Consider the following 20794-nt stretch of genomic DNA (forward strand, 5'->3'; position numbering starts at 1 on the left):
GACTCTGTCTCGAAACAAAACAAAACACGTATGTGTGCATGAATGTGTGTGTGTTTAATAAATGTCTTTTAAAGAATTTTAAGTATTTCTCTATAACTGTATTTTGGGATTTAAAACTTTTGGAATTTTAGACTTCAGGAATTTCCATCATCTTTCAGTTTCAGCATTTGGGTATTTTAGGAGATCATGATTTAAACCTAGACCCAAAGGTTAGATTTTTATTCCCTACTGATCACCAAAGAAAGTATTCATCTGAAAAACAAAAACAAAAACAATAATCACAGCTTTATACATCCATTTCTGGTTTTAATTTTTAATTTTTTTAAAAAAGTAGTAACTCCTCTATCAACACAAAGTAATTTTACTAAAAATTTCTTTAAATTTTCATCTACTTTTAAACCAGAAACAAAAAAAGGAACATGCTCATAAATGAGTTACCCAGAAGATACATATTTTTCCCCAACCAGTAATGACAAAGGATGAGAATAGATCTTACAGGATTACTATAAGTGCCATTATGGGATTACCGTAAGTGAGGATGTACAAGGGTTTTCCATTTGTGTCCATGGTAGTCAGGCAGGGGGCCTTTGGTGAGATGGTCCCCCATCGCTGTAATGCAGCTTCTAAAGAGGGTGGCCAGTTTGTGACCACTCCCAACTGCTCCCCTCTTGTGGCCAGCATCTGGGCACCCTCTGGCTTTGGCTGGTTTGGATCTGGTTGTTGAACTAAATACATTTAAACACAGAAGGTTTTAAGAAAAATATATCCATATTAGTATAATATTTTTAGAGTTTATAAAAAATCTAGGAGATTCATATTTCAGGCATAAATATATCAGCTGACAGCAAACATGCTTTTCTAGAATTAAAATGATTATGGATGTAACAAAAGAATTGAGCTCTTACAATTTCCAAGGCAACACAGAATGGAGACTTTAGGTGGATGTGAGAACCATATGCCTAGATTCTCACATTTAAACACATGGGTTTAAAGTTCTAATTATTAGCACACAGTATTCAAGACTCCAAAAGGCTCAGCTCTTACATTATATTTTTCCCTTTACTGATGACATACAGGTAGAAACCTTCTACAAATACTCTAAATAACAAAAGCATGGTGAAAGTACTTTCATGAGTAAAACTAAAATAAATGCCTCATTGTAAAACACACTGTTCCTCTTCTTCTAGTTTAGATAGGTGTTAGCCAGTGGTGGTAGAGCATACCTTTCTTTAATCCCAGCACTCAGGAGATAGAGGCAGGTGCATCTCTGTGAGTTCAAGGCCAGCCTGGTCTAAAGAGAGATCTCCAGGAAAGCCAGGGCTACACAGAGAAACCCTGTCTCAAAAAAACAAAATGTTTAGATAGGTGTGAAACTAAAATTATTTCCCCTATATTTAGAAAAAGATTCTCTCTCAGAGTTTGAGTGATCACCTCCACCTGCTATCTAGAAAATCAGCTGAGACTTCTATAAATTTTATTTTATTTTTCAATTTTCATTGAATGTGTGTATGTATGTGTGAGTGCAGGCCTGTGTGTGTGTGTGTGTGTGTGTGTGTGTGTGTGTGTGTGTGTGGTCCCATGTGTACATGAGTGTGCATGTGTAGGCTGAAGACTGATGTTATGAACTGTCCTCCATCATTCTTCTTCTACCTTATTCATTGAGGCAGTGTCAGTCAATCAAACCCAGAACTCATGGATAAGGCTAGTCTCACACCACCTTGCACTGGTGATCTGTCTATACTTTCCAAGCTTGCATTAAACATGGGTGCTGGGGATCTGAGATCCCATCCTCACACTTGCACCCAAGTGCTTTATCCCATTAGTCATCTGTCTCCCCATCCCTCAGAGCTGAGTCTTAACTTCAGTTAACAGATAACAAGAAGCTTGGGTTTGATCCAGCACACAGATCTACTTTGTTTCAATTTTAAGTTATCTAGGTGAAGACTACCATCACTATAGGTGAGATGGAGGGCAGAGTCCCCACCATGCTTCCCCAATCTCATAAGCTTGTGTAGAAAGTATCCTTTGGCTTTGAGCCAAGGATCTCTATAGTGTCATTTTGCTTTACTATCATGGCACTGAGTCTTTACACAGAGGCCCAAATCACAGAACAGAACCACATTCCACTGAGGGGGGAGATGGTTCCAAAGCTCTAACTGTTCACACTTGGTGTACCTTTAACATATTCATTGGAAACAGCAACCTGCACTCTGAATTAGAGTTGTATTATTAAGAAAAGGCCAGATTACTACTCCTAATAAAATAAAGTCATTTTGCAGAAAATGTAGCATTGTATATGGAACTATAGGACCTCATAAAAGAAGAGGTAGAAAAGAAAAGAATTTACCTTCTAACAATTCCTCAAAGTCATCAACAAAGAATTCCCGTAATGGGGGCCTCTTCGGTCGTTTAAGAGTATTGACAAGTTGCTGAATTTTTGCTGATACTCGGCTACTTACTGGTACACCTGAAAAAGTAGGAATCAGAGTGGAAATGAACAAACTCTGGAAGAAGTAAAATAACTTAAGAAAAATTTCCCAAACAATAGTGATTTTGTTTCCTGTAGTGGGGATACAGTGTAAGGCCTTATATATACTAGACAAAATGTCTAAGCACTGACTTGTACCTCCAGTACTTCAAAAGCATTTTTAATCTTAAAATGGACTTTTGGAATCAAAACATTATTATAGCTCTGAAAACATGGAAAAATAGCCATAATTCTTAACATCTAAACATAGTATCTTATCAATTAATCCCAATCAATTTGGTTCAGATAAATCCAAGACCAGTGGTTTGAAGCTTAGGTGAGAATGTTAGTACTAACTCTGGGTGTGCCTCTGAGATGAGGGAGTACATAATGAGAAACACTGGACTACACAATATAGGAGTCAGATTTACCTAATTCTGGAACTTGATAGATTTCAAAGATAACAGAAGTTTTTAAATAATGACAAGAATAATATCAATGATCAGTTTCAACAATGGGTATGCCAGAGAATGAAAGCCAACTTGGTAGAATGCAAGGCAGCCAATTCTGTAAGAAATGGAACTGCTACGGTTTTAATTAAATTGATCTTTATGAATAAGTAGTATTAGGGCTTCAACCACGCTGAGGACAGTATGACATTTGCTAAAGATATGGCCAGAACTAGATATTTAATAGTGAATCACCCAGTCATCATAACAACATCAACAAACACTGAAGGTACACTGATTGTGGCATGTTGATACTGTTCTGTCCATTTTTCATAAAGAAAAAAAAGAATAATTTTACTGCCAGATTCTAACCTACATTTTATAACCCTGGCAGGAATATAACACAATTAAAGGAGAATACAGCAGAAAGTTCATAGCTGAGGCTTGCTGATTGGTACTCCATACTGGGAACTATTAATGTTATTATAATACCGAGATTAGAAATAGGGGAACCCTTTTACTCTGTAAGTTAGCAAAGCACTGATAATTTATTTTCAATTTTGAGAAAAAAAGATACCTCCTTCTTCCAAAATCTGAGGCTATAACATTCCTATAAATCACTTTGTTTTTCCATTTAATTTCATGTTGCCCTCTGAAGTAGGCATTTAAGGTCTTAACACTTGTACTATAAATCCTTAAAGACTCTAATGACTCAACCAACATTAGTTATACATTAGAAAAACATTAGCATCTAATTAAATCTTTATCTTCTGATGGCTAAATTACTATAATATTTACATTCTTTTTAATAAGGAGAAATTCTTAGACAATTTGGAGATGATTTACATTTTTCATGGTCAGGTCACCTTGTAAAAAAGTTCCTGAGGAATCTGATAAGCAGGACTGAAGGAACTAATGTGTATCTAGAAGCAGCACATTCAGTCAGAAGGACTCATACTAATCATAGTAAGGACAAAAGCAGAGTGTTCACACAGAAGGAAGCACCTCACTATAAGACATACCATCCCCAGTCTCCATGAGCTCAGCATTTCCATACTTTGGTGCTGTCCGGGATGTGGTAGAGCCCTGCGGCCTTTCCACTTGTATTGAGTGTTCTGAGGTGTATGTGGTTACATCAGGAGGTGCAGAATGATTTTCTGTAAAGAAACACAGAAGACAATTTTCTGATGAACCTCATGGTTATTTCAAAGGTTAAGTAACAGGGCCTCAAAGATGTCTAGAAAATACTCTGACAAACTCATATAAAAAGATCACTTTGACCAATCATGGTGACACAAGCCTATATTTCTAACATACGGAAGCAGATGCAATGAAGACCATGAGTTTGAGGCCAGCCTGGACATATAGATGAAAGGATCATGTCTCATAAAACAAAGAAGAAAGATTACTCCAAATAAAAGTTGGCCACAAAACTCCCCAAAACAAAGGTGATTGATTTTAAGATAATGTGTACATCTCTAGTGAAAAACAGGTTTAAAAATTCAGATTTCCTCACAGGAGCGACATCAATGAATCACTGTAGCATTTTAACTAGAGTAATGTCTGACCTGAGCAAAGGATCAAGTGTTATGAGCTATGTGCTTTTTCACAGAAATAAGTCACTTTTCTTGGTATGACAACAGAGGCAGTAAATGACTCAAGCTTTGACCCAGAGAGCCTAGGACTTAAAGGGCAACACTGTTGATTCCAGGAGATCTCAGGATACATTTTAATCTCTCTGCACCTCAGTTTTCTTAACTACCAAATTGAAGCAATAATGGTGACACCTCTTTCGAGACTGGGTAGATTCAACAAATTAGTACACGCAAAATTCTCAAGGTATTCCTGAAAAATGGTGAGAGACATCAAGAAATAGCTAACTATTTTAATTAAAACATGACTAATCCTAAGAAGTTGTATAATAAAGCTTATAATCTAATGTTTATTAAGTGTCATGCCATGGCTGTCCTAGTTAGAGATATTATGGCTGTGATGAAATACCATTACCAAAGAAACGTAGGGAGGGAAGGGTTTATTTGGTTTACACCTCCATATTGCTATTCATCATTAAAGGATGTCAGTACAGGAACTCAAGCAGGGCAGGAACCTGGAGTCAGGAGCTGATGCAGAGGCCACGGAGGTATGCTGCTTACTGGCTTGCATCCCATGGCTTGCTCAGCCTGCTTTTTTATAGAATCCAGGACCACCAGCCTGGAGACAGCACCAACCACAATGGGTAGGGCCCTCCCTTATCAATCACTAAGAAAATGCCCTACAAGCTTGCCTATAGCCCTATCTTATGAAGGCATTTTCTTAATTAAGGTTCCCCTCCCCTCAGATGACTTTAGCTGTGTCAAGTTGACATAAAACTATCCAGTGCACATGGCCAAGGAACTGAGCAAATATCCCCTACAGCATTCAGAATTAAGCTCTTAAATGGTTAAATGGCAAAAGAACAGTTTTTTTTTATAACTATTCAAGCATTAAGAAGACCACGTCTAAGAGATGATCAATGAATTATACATATGTAAGTTCTAATAATGTATATCAGAATGCTAACTTTTATTTACTAAAGCATATTACATGGAAATTTTAGATTGCTTCCTTTACATGTTAAAAGTATAAAGTCTTGTGCTACTGAAGGTAACTGTCTTAGTCACTGTTCTATTGCTGTGAGGAGATATCATGACCAAGGCAATTCTTACAAAAGAAAGCATTTAATTGGGGGCTTGCTTACAGTTCCAGAGGCTTAGTCCATTATCATCACAGGAAGACCATGGCAGCAGGCATGGCAGGCAGGGTGCTGGAGAAGTAGTTGAAAGCTACATCATGATCTGCAGTCACGGAGAGTGTGCCTGGGCCCAGCATGGGCTTTTGAAACCGTACCTCCTAATCCTTCTAATCTTTGTGAACAGTGCCACCTTCTGGTGATTAAGCATTCAAATATATGAGCCTATGGGGGTCATTCTTACTCAAACCACCACAGTGTCATTCATATAGAAAAGTCTTTTTTCTTTGCCCACTTCAATCTTATACTAAGATTCTGTTTCATACAAGTTTTCATCAATAAAAGCACAAAAAAACCCACATAGAACATGCTGTAAAGAGCACACACTTTCATGGCCAGAGAACTAAAACAAGAAGGTCAAGGCCACCCTATTGGACCTTAGCCACAAATGTGCACTTCAGGAAACAAGAGTTTTGGGGTTCTGCACATGTTCATGAGTGACAGAAAACTCTCTACTGTGTTGAGAATATTACAAATAAATTTTGTCAAGTAAGAAAAATATACAAATATCAGAAGTGTGGATAATGACTGAATTTCTACAGAAATTAGCTTGCACATGCTACATAACTCTGTTGGAGAAAGACTGATAGTTAAGAGAGAGTAATCTGCCTTCCTGAGGAAGCTTCAAATGGACACCCTGGGTTACCAACCTATCTGATCTACCAGAGTCATCCTGGGAGCCCTTAGTTCCAAATACTTGGACAAGAGGTTTGAGAAATATGCATAGGACTGAACTATATGGGTCCAAGTTCTGATATCAAGCTTCCATGTCTTTGTTTCCTAGTTTATAGACTAGAGGTGACACCTATCTTATACTCACCTTGCACAGTTGGAGTGAAGGAAAAATGCATATACCAGTGCTGTACTTCACTATCACTGGGTACACACACTTGTCTTGGAGGAAACATTCTCACCAACATGACATTCTATGACATATATTGGTATATTTACCAGCTAGTTACCATCAGTTGGTTGTCTGGGGCTTGAATCACAGGATATTTTGTACAATCAAAGATGGCAACAGGCTCCTAAACAGACTATTGAGCACATTTCTTCCTAAGAGTACCTGATCTTTCATGGTCTGAATTCTCAGCTTTCAGCTCAACTCTCAGTAATCACAATTTGACTGTTTATTTAGGCTCAGGTACTTTGCAGATGATTTAATAAAAAACAATGCTATTAGGATGGACCCTAACCCACTATAATTGATGGCCTTATCAGAAAGAGGGACCACTCCAGAGCTGGCTCAGTGAATGACTGAGCAGGTCTGATGATATCAATTTGATCCCTGAGACCAAAAGGAGTAAAGAAAGAACAGACTTTCAAAAGTTGTCTTCAGACCTCCACATACATTCTATGGTGCACATGCACTCCCAACATGCATACCCAAACAAAGCAACAAACAAGAAATCAACTAATAGTTTTTAAAGAAAGAAAGAGGAATCAAGGTACAGACATAAACAGAGAAGAGACCATGTGGAGATTATAAAAGACATGGCTCCCTCCAAGCCTGGGAGAGAGGCATCTGAGAACTCAGAACTGCCTGTACCTTCACATCTCTAACTTCTAGGTCCCAGATCTGAGGGAACATAAATATTCCCTGTTCAAACCTCACAGTCTATGTGCTTTACTATTACAGCCAGATAAACTACCACACATCCTTATTGGCAATTTCTGAGAGTCTAGCTTAAAGAAGGTGTGCCTTTGTCAGGAATAGACATAGAAGTATTAGAAGGAGCAGCAGGAGGTAGGACGTGCCACCCACTCACTCCTATGAGTGGGAGAAGGAAAAGAAAATCATCCAAGTTGCCCCTTTATCATCTTCAACTCTATTTATCCTTGTCACATCCCATTTGTGCTTTTGCCAAATAGGCCTTTGTTCATATTTTCAAATGGTCTAATTCTCTAGAAACTCTACTACCTCATGGCCAGACATTATACTTTCAGGAGTATTTCACTACAAATAAAAACACAATGCATGCTAATGTGTGATAAACAAGATCTGAAAGACATCCTGTAAAAACAGCAACCACTAGGTTTGAGCATCCTACGTTCCAATTTGACTCAAGTTAGCCATGCACTTCAACACATATATCATTAGGGCTATCCAATAAGACTGTGCATTGAGCAGGATTCCCACTTCTTTGAGTGGGTGGATAATGATTCCAATTTATCTGATAGTGCAAAAAATAGGAACAATGACAGCTAGATGACTTCAAAGTGTTTCCAAATTCATTTATATGCTGGTTAGTTTTTATTATCAACGTGACATGTAACCTACAACACATGGAAGGAGGGAACCTCATCTGAAGAACTGTCTCAATTAGTAGAGAAGCCCACATCCCTGTACTGAAGAATTGTTTTGATTGATGATGTGGGAGGGCCCAGCCAACTATGGGAGGTAATATTCTCATGCAGGTGGTCTTGGGCTGTATAAGAAAGTTAGGTGAGCAAGGCAGAGAACAAGCCAGTAAGAAGCATTCCTTCCATGGTTTCTGGTTCAGTTTCTGCCCTGATTTCCCTCAGTGATGAATTATTACCTGGAAGTGTAAGCTAACAATAAACCCTTTCCTCCCCAAGTTGCTTATGGTCAGAGTATTTTATCACAGCAACAGGAAGAAAAGCAGGACAATTTATGTATCACCTTATCTCTTTCTCCTCAAGATCCTCACATTTGCCCTCCCTACAGGATAAAGCCACCAGTGGTTTTAAAATAACTCTGTCACTCTAATGACACAGTACACCTGTTCTAATATACATCGGGACTCCTGCTTTATAGTGAGTTAACTATCTTTTCAAAGAATATTTTGAAGATTCGTGCATACAACATCTGCTCCAGGAACACTTGTTGAGGAATGAGAAACAGTAGTTCAGGTTGAAAGAGCAGGTTTAAAAAGTCAATGAAATGATTCCTAATGATACTCTGCTATACTCATGGATAGGGCCTAACATAATCATCATCAGTGAGGCTTCACCCAGCAACTGACAGACACAGATGCAGAGATGCACAAACATTAGGCAAAACTCGGGGAATTTTCCAGAAGGAGACGGGAGGATTATAGGAGCCAAAGGAGTCAAGGACACCATAAGAAAACTCACAGAATCAACTAACCTGGGCTCATAGGGGCTCACAAAGACTGAACCAACAACCAGGGAGCTTTCATGGGACTGATGTAGGACCTCTGCATATATGTTACAGTTGTGTAGCTTGGTATTCTTGTGAGACTCCTAACAGTAGGAACAAGGGCTGTCTCTTACTCTTTTGCCTGCTTTTGGGACCCTTTTCCTCCTACCAAGTTGCCTTATATAGTCTTATTATGAAGGGAAGTACCTAGACTTACTGCAACTTAATGTGCCATGGTTGGTTGATATCCCTGGGAGGCCTGCCCTTTTCTGAAGGGAGAGGGGGAAGAAAAAATCAGGGATGGGTGGGGGAGGGACTAGGAAGGGAAGAAGGAGGGGAATATAATATATGAGAGAAGAATAAATTTAAAAACTTATCAAATTAAGAAAGGGCAGGTTCAAGGTTTCAAATGATCATATGTTCTAGGCCAAAGGCCAAGAGGTCCCTATGAATCAGAAACACTTAAAGAAGAGTTCTCTTATCACAGGGATTCGTGTCTTTTAAGACAGCTCACTGTTCAGCTCAGATTCACAGGGCTTTTTGTTTTGACTGTGTATATATTCATGTTCCATAGGAACACAGGCTCAATAAGTACACCTTCAGAGGTCAAAGGTTGATGTTGAGATGTTTGCTCTCATCAGATGCACTCCACCTTATTTTTTGAGACAGAATCTCTTCATTTCAACTAGCTGGCTGACCAGAAACCTTTGGCAATCCAACTGTCTCTACCACATTTTACTTCAGTTAAAAACACTTATGGCCATACTCAGCTTTTTATATGGTTCCTGGGGATTTAAACTCAGGTCCTCATGCTTGCATGAGCAATCACTATAAACTGTGCAATCTCCCTAGTCCTCCCAGAGCTTATAAAATCAAAAGAAAACTGACTCCCATCTTTCTAGGCCCATGCCAGAGGTTATCTGCTACTGCAAACTCTGCCCTTAGTGCTACCTCTGAGACCTTTACCTGTGTCCCCACAACACCTTGTCAACTTCCCACAGGAAATTACTGGATCACCCATGCTGGCATCACTACTGCTCTTTTCAACTGGCATGAGTCCTTAAGAAATTGAAGTTAGAGAATGTTTAACAGGAAAATAGAGGATGCTGCAATTCAACTATTTTTATGAAAGTATATGCAAGCTATCTTGAATCGATTGGTACCAGCCATCTTAAGTCACTCACTGTCATGCCCTCAACATGGAAATCTTCAATCTGTTTATAAACAGCTGTTTCTTGGCCATGATCAGTTTCAGGGTACTGGTTGGTCCTTGTTGGTGAACCTGCCTGAGTCAAATGGCTTCTTCCTTGATCTGACTTTGTCCTAGTCACATACTCTGATAGGCCACTTCATTCTGGCTGCACGGATTTATAGAATGTCCTCCTTAGATACTGGAGCTACAAAATATATCCAGACCACATCATCTATGTTCAACAAATGTAGGCCAATTTAAAGTGTGAGTAAATATATGAGTGAATACATTAGTGACTATTTCCAGAGAAGACCAAAGACAGGTTCTAACATCAGTTTCAAAGCTGCACTCTGTAATACTAACCTTAGGACTGCTAGTCCCAAGGGTTAACAACAGAACCCACTCATGAGCTGTATTATAATTATACTTCAGTCTTTACATCAATTCTAAAGAAAGACAAAAAGCCTCAAATTTAGTATTAATATGCAGAATACAATAGCTTTAGTTCACTAATTGAGAATGAATAAAGAATTACTACTTCAAAGGAACCTAAATTTTTATTCTTTGAAAACTTTCAATCCCTAGAGTCCTGTGGATAATTCAACCACAACTGCTCAGTGAAAGCAAAAAAAACAAAACAAAAAAAAACAAAACAAAAAAAAAAAAAAACTGTGCCCTGTGGTGATATTCTAATTGTACTGAAATGTGATTTTGATTGTATGTTAATAAATAAAGTTACCCGGGGATCAGAGCTATTAGAGCGATAGCAAGAGTGTGGCGGAGGTGGCACACGCCTTTAATCCCATAGATCTCTGTGTGTTCAGGGATACAGCCAGCATTGGAGACATATGCCTTTAAGACCTGGGGGGCTGTACATACATACAGTGACGAGGCAGTCATGTGTTTGGGTTTACAACCAATGAGAAGGCAGAACAAAATACTATAAAAAGACGGACAGACAGGATATAGCTCTCTTTCGGGAAGCTGGGACACCGCAGGAGGAAGGGTGAGATTTTAGCTCTGAGCTCTGACCTCTCGGCTTTCTCTTTTACATTGGTTCTGTGTTTCTTATTTAATAAGACTGTTGGTTACATCTACAGTGCCCACCTAAGGAAAGGATGCCTATGAGATAGGGCTATCAGACCACTCAGCCTACCTAGTCTACCTAGCTGTTTCAGATTCCTGGTAGGTTATGATCTAGGCCTCTACAAAACAGTATAAACCAAAATACTTCAAAAAGAATGTAGAAGAGATTTGAACAGAGAGGGAAAGCAGATTTCTCTGGAGTTCTGGAATTTAAACTTAAGAGTTGTCCAAACTGTGGGTGAGATTCAGACACACCACAAGATTTGCAGGAACACAGACTGGCCACACCTCCTTTTGGTCAAGTGTAAATGCTCTTTAAAACACAACTGCATTAGACATAACATAACCCTACACAAAAGTTAACTCATGGTGATAGAAAGACAGAAGCACCCTTATGATGTCAAAGCACCCAGCCACTTACGATGTCAAAGTACTCTTATGATGTCTGCCTGCCACTGCCTGTTCCAGGAGACTCAGTCAGCTTAAGTGCTCACTGAATCAATACCCTCTCCCCTTTGTAATTAACTGGAAGACAGGATATTCCTCTGCAGTCTCCCCACAGTAGAAATAAAATAAAATAGTCTTTAAGAGTGACGCACCAGCAACTGATGTCTCAGCCCAAAGTGACATACTAAGGAAGATCTACCAAGACATGCAAAGTAGGACAGACACACATACAAATGATACACCTTATTACACCCAAGAAAAGACTATATTCCTTTAACAGTTATTCAGCAACAGAACAACCATCTTCCAAATTGCTTCTGCTACAGACTGATCTCTCCTGCTTGCTAAATAACTAATAGTCATTCACAACTGCTCTTAAAATTTGAATCTATAAAATAAACCAAGAGGAGGTTAGGTTAGAAAAGGCTGCTGTGTTTCTGTATTCAAGGATCTGAGAGCCAAGGTTGACTTTTACCGATTGTACAGTTCCCCATATGTTCTCCTTCATATTTGTGATATAGAAATTCCAGAAAGGTGTGATATACACATTAAGGCTAGGACTATTATTATTACTCCTCAATGTGGCTGTAGAAATCCAATGACACAGTACCATGGGATTATACAACCAAATAGGAACTGCTGCCAAGGACTCCCTGAGCATAGGCTAGATTAGGGGATCCTCTCTGCTTTTTGTTCTGTGTGAAGCCACAAGAAAGAATCTGAGAGACTCATGAGTGTAAAGTATGAATGAATGTGTTACTACTTTCTAAATTAAATGCATTTAAAAACATAGAAAAATAGAAGTCTGTGACTGATATAATTTTATTTTGTATACCAATAAGGCATTCTTAAAAATTTGAGTGTTAGTTTTCTCCAGAGTAGAATGTGAAGAGGATGAAGGGTTAGTATACTTTTGGAGCCAAGAAGTATTATTTGGATTTTAACAAGTCAAAGTAAAATGTATTTTGAAAAATCACATCATAGAATCATTTCTAGTCCAAATTCATGTTTTAACCATCCTGCTGGGACAATGGAGGACTGGACACATAACATTGGCCACCTCTGACAGTTTCCATTCTGTCTTTCATTATCTTATAAGATTTATATTTTTCAGTTTGCTTTTGGAGTAAAATAGTTTAAAATTCTAAAATGTGGATTGACAAACTATGAGTAGTTGTTTACCTGGCCCCTGATTTTAGAAATATTAGCAAATAGATGTGTCTTTGTGTTTGTAGCTTCTTTTGTAATTGAGGCACCATGTTCAGCAACTGGCAGCAGTATATGGGTACAGAGCCTAAAATATTTACATCTGTCCCTTTATAAGAAAAAATTGCTGAGCTGCTCTAAAATTATAACACTCTAACTTCAATACCACCCTAGTTGAGAGGGATGGGACATTAGGGAATCCCAGCCCTTAGCAGCCAGGCTGTGGCAACATCACCAATTTCAGTATATATGTGCTATTTTAAGGGAATAATGTTTGAAAAGTACAAATATTAGGATGGTTACAGATAAATAAACAAGAGTAATTTATAATAGTGTCTATTCAAACTCTCCGAATAAATTTCCCTAATAAAGCAGACTCCACAATCAAAACATCCAACTGCCAGGCTCTTGCTCATTATGTAATAATGCATCACTGGGGTAGATAAAGATTTTTATAAATTCATTTTTGTTGATTTTTCATTTATTTATGTTTACATTCACATATACTGGTGTGCAACTTATGTAGAAATGCACATATGAGGGGACAGAAGTTGATACTAGGTGTCTTTTGTCCATTCATCTAACCTTATTTTTTTGGGATAGCTATTCTTGGTTGTCAAACTAACTACATCTGGAATTAACAAAATCCCAAGTGGCTGTGTACACCTGTGAAGGATTTTTCTTAATTAAATCATTTGAAATAGGAAGACCCATCACCTTTAATCCAGATCTATTGGAGGAGGGAAATCCACCTTTAATTTGAGCAACACCTTATGGTGGCAGGACTATATAAATATATAAAGGAGGTAGAAGAAAGAAGCTTTTGCTCTTTGCTGGTTGCCCTCAATCTCACTAGCAAGTTCATTCCTTCACTAGCATTAGGGTCTACTTCTTCAAGATTCCAATGTATAAACACCAACTGAGACATCTAGTCTTGTGGACTGAACAACTACCAGATTCTTAGACTTTCAAGTTGTCAGACAGCCATTGTTGGACTAGCTGAAACACAACTTGTAAGCCATTCTAATAAATCCAATATGTGTACATGTGTACACACATACACACACATTCATTCTATAAGTTCTAGAACCTTGACTAATACAGAGTCTCTTTTGGAATCAGGAACTCACCGATTACCCATATTGGCTGCTCAGTGAGCTCCAGGAATCTATTTCTGACTCACTAGGATATGGATTATAGACAGAGGTTACCAGATCCAGCTTTATTACATGGTTGCTGGAGATCCAAACTCAGGTCCTGATGCTTACATGGCAAGCACTTATCAACTGAAATATCTGCCAGCTCAATCTCTTATCTTCTTAGCAGAGATGGATACAAGAATTTTTATGAGAATTCAGTAATACAAACAGTATATACTGAATGTAACATTCATGTCAACTGAATTCTAAAACATTTTGGGAAAATCAATTACTTTTTATAAAGATTGGGTTAATAAAAATGTACTGTCAACATACTCTGTGACAATGTTGTCAGATGAAGGCATTATCAAAATGTTAGAGAGGCTTAAAACAAGTTCATGTGAAAGTCTAATTTCATATATATATATATATATATATATATATATATATATATATAATGCAGTCTGCTTTTGAATGTACAACATAATACTATCTATTTTGCTTTGTTCTTAGTTCTTACTCTATGACTATATTAATACAATATGTGTTCAATTTCCCTAGTTATGTTATCTAAATAACTCCTATATTTTACTCAACATTTTATCAAATATAAATCTTGGAGTGTAAAAATCATTCAATTAAATATACTGGCTAGTCTAAGTTACATTTCTCAACTTTTCATTCTGATAAAATTTTATAGAGCATTACACCTTCATTTCTAACTAAGGTTCTTTCTTTTTTATTTTGTGGTATTTAGGATTGAACTAAAGTCACAAAAAGAGAACACTGAGCTATAATGCCTAGTCTTAAGGTACTTAATAAATACTTTCCAATAATTACCATGAGTGATTCAGAGTCATTCGAGGGCTGGTAAGTGCCTCAGTGGTACAGAGCTTGCCCTAGGTTTCATGTCCAGAAAAGCAGTTGCCCTGGTTATAGTAATGGACAGAAGGCCAGCAAGTCAGCCAATGGATTATTCTGCCAGTAATGTAGGAAGTCAGAACATCAGGTCTGACTCCTTGTACTAGCAGTCTACACAGTGTCAGATTTTAGCACTGTCAGGTTTGAGGCTTTGCTGTCAGGATCCTCAATTGGAGAGTAACAAGTATATCTTGCAAAATATACAGCAAGTACCACATGAGAAAGTAAAAATGATGGCCCAGAATAGAATTTTTGATCCTATAGTAAGCCATCCTGACTTACCAAAATACATGGGAGATGTCGTAGGTGTGTACTCAATGAAATTTGCAGAAAAAAATACACAAGGACTGGAGATTTTTGCTTTAACAAAAGAGGAGAAGAATACCCATTTCAAGAGAGACTGTGTGCTTGTTATCTTTTGGCTTTTTCATCTATATACAAAAGAAGTCTCTACAGGCTACACAAGAAGCAACTTGCCCAAAAGGATCAAACTTGATTTTGGAGTTTAGTTTGTCTTGAGCTTTGTCAAACATGTATATGTAGGCACACACTCATGTTATTTTCTTTCTTGTTCCCAAGCTTTTGATGATCTCAGCAAAAGGTCAAGTGCTGCCAACTTTGACTTTTTTTTTTTAATCTCTGGAATGAAGTATTCTAATTCTCATCAGGTTCCATTAGCTTGCCTTTGCCTAAAAAAATGCCAATTCCTATAGATAAGTCCCAGATATTCTAGGAACTTATCCTTGTGCCAAATGAGAAATAACTGAAATGTCACACATTCAGGAGTTATATTTAGATCACATTGAGCCTTGGTGTATATGAGTAATGTAACCTTTTATAGTTTGGATAAATTTAATTCTGCATGCTATAATTTCCTCCAGTATTTCAAGTGTAAACTCACAAAAGGAAAGCCAAAGGCAGTGATTAATTTGTTCAGAAATATGTGGTCCTCTTAGTAAGATTTTGAGAATCTTCTTAAAAGAACAAAAGCAGATAATATAATCACTTCCATGTGACAGTTGGTGGTTAACCTCTCTGCTCAGGTACCATGTACAGCTGAGAGCCTCAGCAGCCATCCTAGGCTCCAATAAGCAAAAATGAATTGTGTTGTCTAAATATATTTGATGGTGACATTTATATACAATGTTTAATTTTCTGATATTTCAAATGTAAGTTATTAGGTACACTGACTGGTAATTTTCTTCAAAATGTGTTAAACTGAAGTAATATCACTTTGAAAGGATCATTGCTTGTTGAGAATGTTCCTATATTCTACTTTTTACTTGCAACAGTTCTGAGAGGAACAAGGGCAAGAAATTATGGTTCACATTTTTTTCCCCTTCACTGAAAAAGTAACTTCAAGATCCCAGTGGTTATTAATGGGAGAACTTAAAGTAGATGCTGCTCTTCAGGCAATGGACCAAACAAACTCATTTGGATACAAAAAGGTCAATGCTTTTAACTTTGTTCACTGAGTTCAAATGGGGTGAAGCCTAAAACATGAGTTTGAAATAACTTTGCCTGTCCATCAAGTACTTAAAGAGCCACATTCTGGGTATCTGAGATGACTACGCTATGTTTAACTCATTCATTCAACTTCCTGTTTCCTGATATGGAAAGGTATTCCTGCAGTATTGCAGGTGTGACTTGGAAGGACTGCATCTGTATCTCACTCATACTCTCAGTATAAATAACAGTGTAAAATGCAACTGCAAGTACCTGGCTGTTTATTTGGCGGCATCATGATGGAGAGACCATACTGGATCTTATTCAAGCAATTTACTTTGTGAAAACCTCTTACCAATGAATTGTTTGAGCATCTTAATCCACAGAAAACAATGGATGAGAAAAGAGATCTAGACGTCTTACTTCTGCCCTGAGAGTGAGGACTAGACTGGGACACAGTATGTAACAAGCACATGGACCAGAATGATAGTGTCATCCACACATTTCATACAACTAATTACTCATCTAACATGTTTCCCCTAATTATTGCTTACCTATTTTCCTAAACTATTTTCATATGCCCTGCGGTCATGTTTCTGACCTTGTGGGCTTAAGATTTTTATTTTTCATTATGTATATGAATCTGGGGATAGATGCATATGAGTACAGCTGCCTGTGGAGGCCAGAAGAGGCTGCTGGATCCCTTGGAGTTGAAGTTACAGGGAGTTGCGAACAGTTCAATGTGCTGGCAACAAAACTCAGGTCCTCTGCAAGAGCAGTATGAGCTTTTAACTGCTGGGTCATCTTTCTAGCCCATCTTCTACTTTTTCTAATCTACATAGCCTTCCTCATTCTAGAACCTACATACAGAATAGTATGGCATACCTAAATAATCTGAATGCCTTTGTCAGAAAGCATTAAGTCCTTCAAGTTCCTCAAATGACCCCCTAAGTAACAGCAACTGTATTTTATAATCTGTGTCTATACCAGCACCACAATTTCACTGGGTAGTGTTTTTAGCACAAAACACAAACATGTAAGTAGATGTGGCTGCAAGATTTCCTAATGAATAAGAATGCATTCAAAGAACACACAAAGCTGGCAGAATTCTTCCTACAAGAGACTGAGATGTTGAATAACCATAAAGCAAGACCTTTAGAAATGTTTAGTCCAAAGCAATAACCCAGGTGTCCAATATATCCTATAACCAAAGCATTCCTAGAGAACAAACCAACACTCAGTGCTAACTCAGGTTAATGACAAGAGCAAATCAGACAACAGCAAAGGCAAAGGCACCCAGTCCTCCAGGCTATGTGCATCTCACTCACCTATGTGTGTCTGGGCCATGACGTCTGCCAGCCGGTGCGCTGCCCCACTGCCCCCACTTTGAGTAGAGGAGGAGGATGTGGTTGATGTAGTAGAGCCATGGATGGCCTGGCTGATCCAATGCTCCATGTTGATGCTGCCCTGGCTAGAGGTCGGGGTTCCCTGGGAATCACCCTGCACTGAGCCTTCGTCTTCTGAACCGGAAGAGGTATCTGTTTTCAAGAAGAGATTTGATTTTTTAAACAGTGCAACAAAGATGATCATCCGTCTCACTGCCTTTCTACACACTGACAAAAGATTTACTCCAGATCATATAATAACTGTCCAATGACTTTTGGCTTGAAACATTCTTGAAAAGTTATCCCACTCTTCAAATGATGCAACTTTTATATATAGTAAATTTCATAACTAAAATACCATAAGTATGCTATAGGACATTTACCTGGACATTAAAATACTAGGCAAAGATACTTATTTTCTCAAGAGTAACTGTTTAGGAAGAAGCCAGTATCTTCTTTTTCACATCCACTAAGTTATAGGATGGGGCACAATTTTCTAAGACATGCTTAAGCTGCTTCCACATGTTTACAAATGGGTTTGCTGTGATTCCTTGGAAGTTCAAAATACTTTTCTCAATTGTGACTTATTTTTAGGCTTACTATGAGTACAACATACCTATGAGGCTCCTCAGACTTTGAGCTTTTGATGAAGAAATGGCAGCTAAAGAAGAACCCACTTTAAAGTATACATACCCTACCTTCTTCTCCAATAACCTATCTACTCTGTGATCTCTGACTTTTCCTCTGGTGCTCATTACACACTCTCATAAGATCACATTTTATGTTCAATGAAAGTCTATTTACTTTTAAAGCATTCATTTACTACAAAATGTTTTCACATTTAGTTGTTTTATCTTTCTATCTGAAAAAAAACTGAGATAACCTAAGGAAAATGTACATTATTCATGAAAATTAATAGATATATTTTCATTCAATGAGAGATCAGTTAGCAGCCAATGGTTAAGAATGAATGACTGTAGTGTTTGTTATCTAACCTACAGTGTAAGAATGACTTAGGATCTTACCTAGAGGGGAGTTATGTGAAATAAAAAGAAACAAGAAGGCTTAGAAATAGCTCTGAAATATGTAACAGGAAAGAGCAGAAACAGCATCATTAAGAATAGCTACACTATTTTATCATAACCCAGGCTCTCTATATTTTTGTTAGAAATACATTAGAAAAACAAGAATATTAGAAAATCTCTCTCCCATTTTGCCTTTTAGCATATAATTTATATACAGTACTATTTATATAAAGTGAAGCTTAAAATGAAGATAAAAATATTTTATCTATATTTATTCTTAAGACTTTGGGAAGTCCTTAAATGCATATATTAATGCCATGTATAAGCTTCTCCCCAGATGCTCTTCATATGTCCCTTTCTAGTCAATATTTCATTTCCTATTCGACCCTATACCACCTTTCAATATAAAACTATAGGATACAGAGACAAAATCCTCCAGAATATATTAGCTAAACAAGCAACATACAAGACAGTTGATACACTATGACCAAGGGGCTAGAATCAGACAAACTAAAACCCACAATTAAAGTTCATGTTAACATTTACAAGTGAATTAATGTTACTAATGCACTAAAAGAATGGCAAAATGTGACATCCTCTAAGACCACAAAAAGTATTTGATCTCAGGATGAAAACATTCAACAAACTAGGAATATAAGGAAAATTTCCTTAAACTGTTAAAAGTCCATCAGTAAAAATCCACAGCTAGGACTACATCTAATAGTAAACAACTAAAAGCATTCCTCCTAAGACTAAAAATGAGGCAAGAAAATCTTTCTTTCAACTTCTAGTCAACCTTATCTAGAAGGTTATGGTCAATGAAACAAACTAATAAAACTAAGTTACAAACACCGAGATTTCTTTTTTTTTTTTTTTTTTTTTTTTTTAAGTCTTTATTCACAGACGATGTAATCTTATAGGTGGGAAGGTAGTACAAATACTCCAAAATTCTCAATTACTGAAAAATGGGCTCGTGGGCTCTTTGGGTACAATGATTTAGTGCCACGAGAAGGTTATTTCCCTCTGGTGTTTTCCCAGGACCTTCTTAGTTCCTGTGGGAATATGCTGTTATAAAAAGTGAGACTAGTCAAGCTCCTTTGGCTCCCTATCTTCCCATGGGATTTCTCCCTCTTAAACTCACTCTACCATCTACCACACTTTGGCATGACTAGAAAGCCCTCACCATAGGCAAGCAGATACCATGCTTCTTAAGTTCCCTAACTGTGACTTATATCAGCCTTTTAAAATATTTTTAAATAAAGCACACAGCAACAAGTATTTCACTAGTCACATAAAACACACAAACATGGCAAAGGGAAAGTAAATAGGCCACTACTTCTAACCATTTTAGATAAAGGGTTAGTAAATCTGTGGACCAAATCACACCTACTGCCTGTTTTTGTGAATTTTTACTGGGATACAGTACTTCCATCCACTGGCATACAACAATGGCTGCTTTTACACTACAACAGGAGAGTTGAGGAGCTGAGAAAGCCTAAGGAAGCTAAAATACTGTCTCACATTCCACAGGTAAAGCCTAGTGACTCCTGTTTCAGGTCACCATCTGAATTGATTGACCAATTCACTTGGTTTCTTCCACAACAATATAGGATATTAGTATTATAAAGATTTAAGGATTTACAGATAAATATATCTGTATGTATGTGTATATACATATATATCTGTCTAGCGGAAGAAAGATCTAACTTCAATTATAACTAAAAGGTATAATATTTTCTATATGGATAAATAATTGAGCATAATTTTGTAAGGCTTTGAGTAATCAGAGTTGAGTCTTGATGATACATAATGATGTTAAAATTTCCCTTCCAAGTTAAACTCATATACTATTTTTGGAGTTTGGTTCATGAAATTGTTACCTCCTGGGTATATACCTGAAGGACTCTATGTCAACACACTACAGATATTTGTACATCCTTGTTTATTGTAGCAGAAGTCACAATAACCGGGTTAAAGATTCAACTTATATGCCTATCAATAAATGAATGAAAAATGTGGTTAAATATACACAACAGACTTCTATTCAGCTGCAAAAAAAGAATAAAATGAGGACATCTAGAAGAAAATGGTCAGAGAAGGAGAGTTCATTATGTTAAGG

The 20794-nt window shown here is 37.4% G+C and overlaps 1 protein-coding gene across 4 annotated transcripts in view; it reads right to left on the reverse strand.

Annotated features, from left to right (window-relative positions):
• Dip2c (disco interacting protein 2 homolog C) overlaps nt 1-20794 on the reverse strand; it is a 408405-nt gene that overhangs the window by 120125 nt on the left and 267486 nt on the right. For all 4 annotated transcript variants that reach the window (XM_028859456.2, XM_028859459.2, XM_028859474.2 and 1 more), the window contains 4 exons: nt 17594-17803; nt 3939-4073; nt 2348-2467; nt 528-725 (listed from right to left, as the gene is read on the reverse strand). In XM_028859456.2, the coding sequence (XP_028715289.1) occupies nt 528-725; nt 2348-2467; nt 3939-4073; nt 17594-17803 (663 nt within the window). The remainder of the gene's footprint in view (nt 1-527; nt 726-2347; nt 2468-3938; nt 4074-17593; nt 17804-20794) is intronic.

The sequence above is a fragment of the Peromyscus leucopus genome, chromosome 5 (genome assembly GCF_004664715.2).
Source record: "Peromyscus leucopus breed LL Stock chromosome 5, UCI_PerLeu_2.1, whole genome shotgun sequence".
Taxonomy (NCBI): Eukaryota; Metazoa; Chordata; class Mammalia; order Rodentia; family Cricetidae; genus Peromyscus; species Peromyscus leucopus.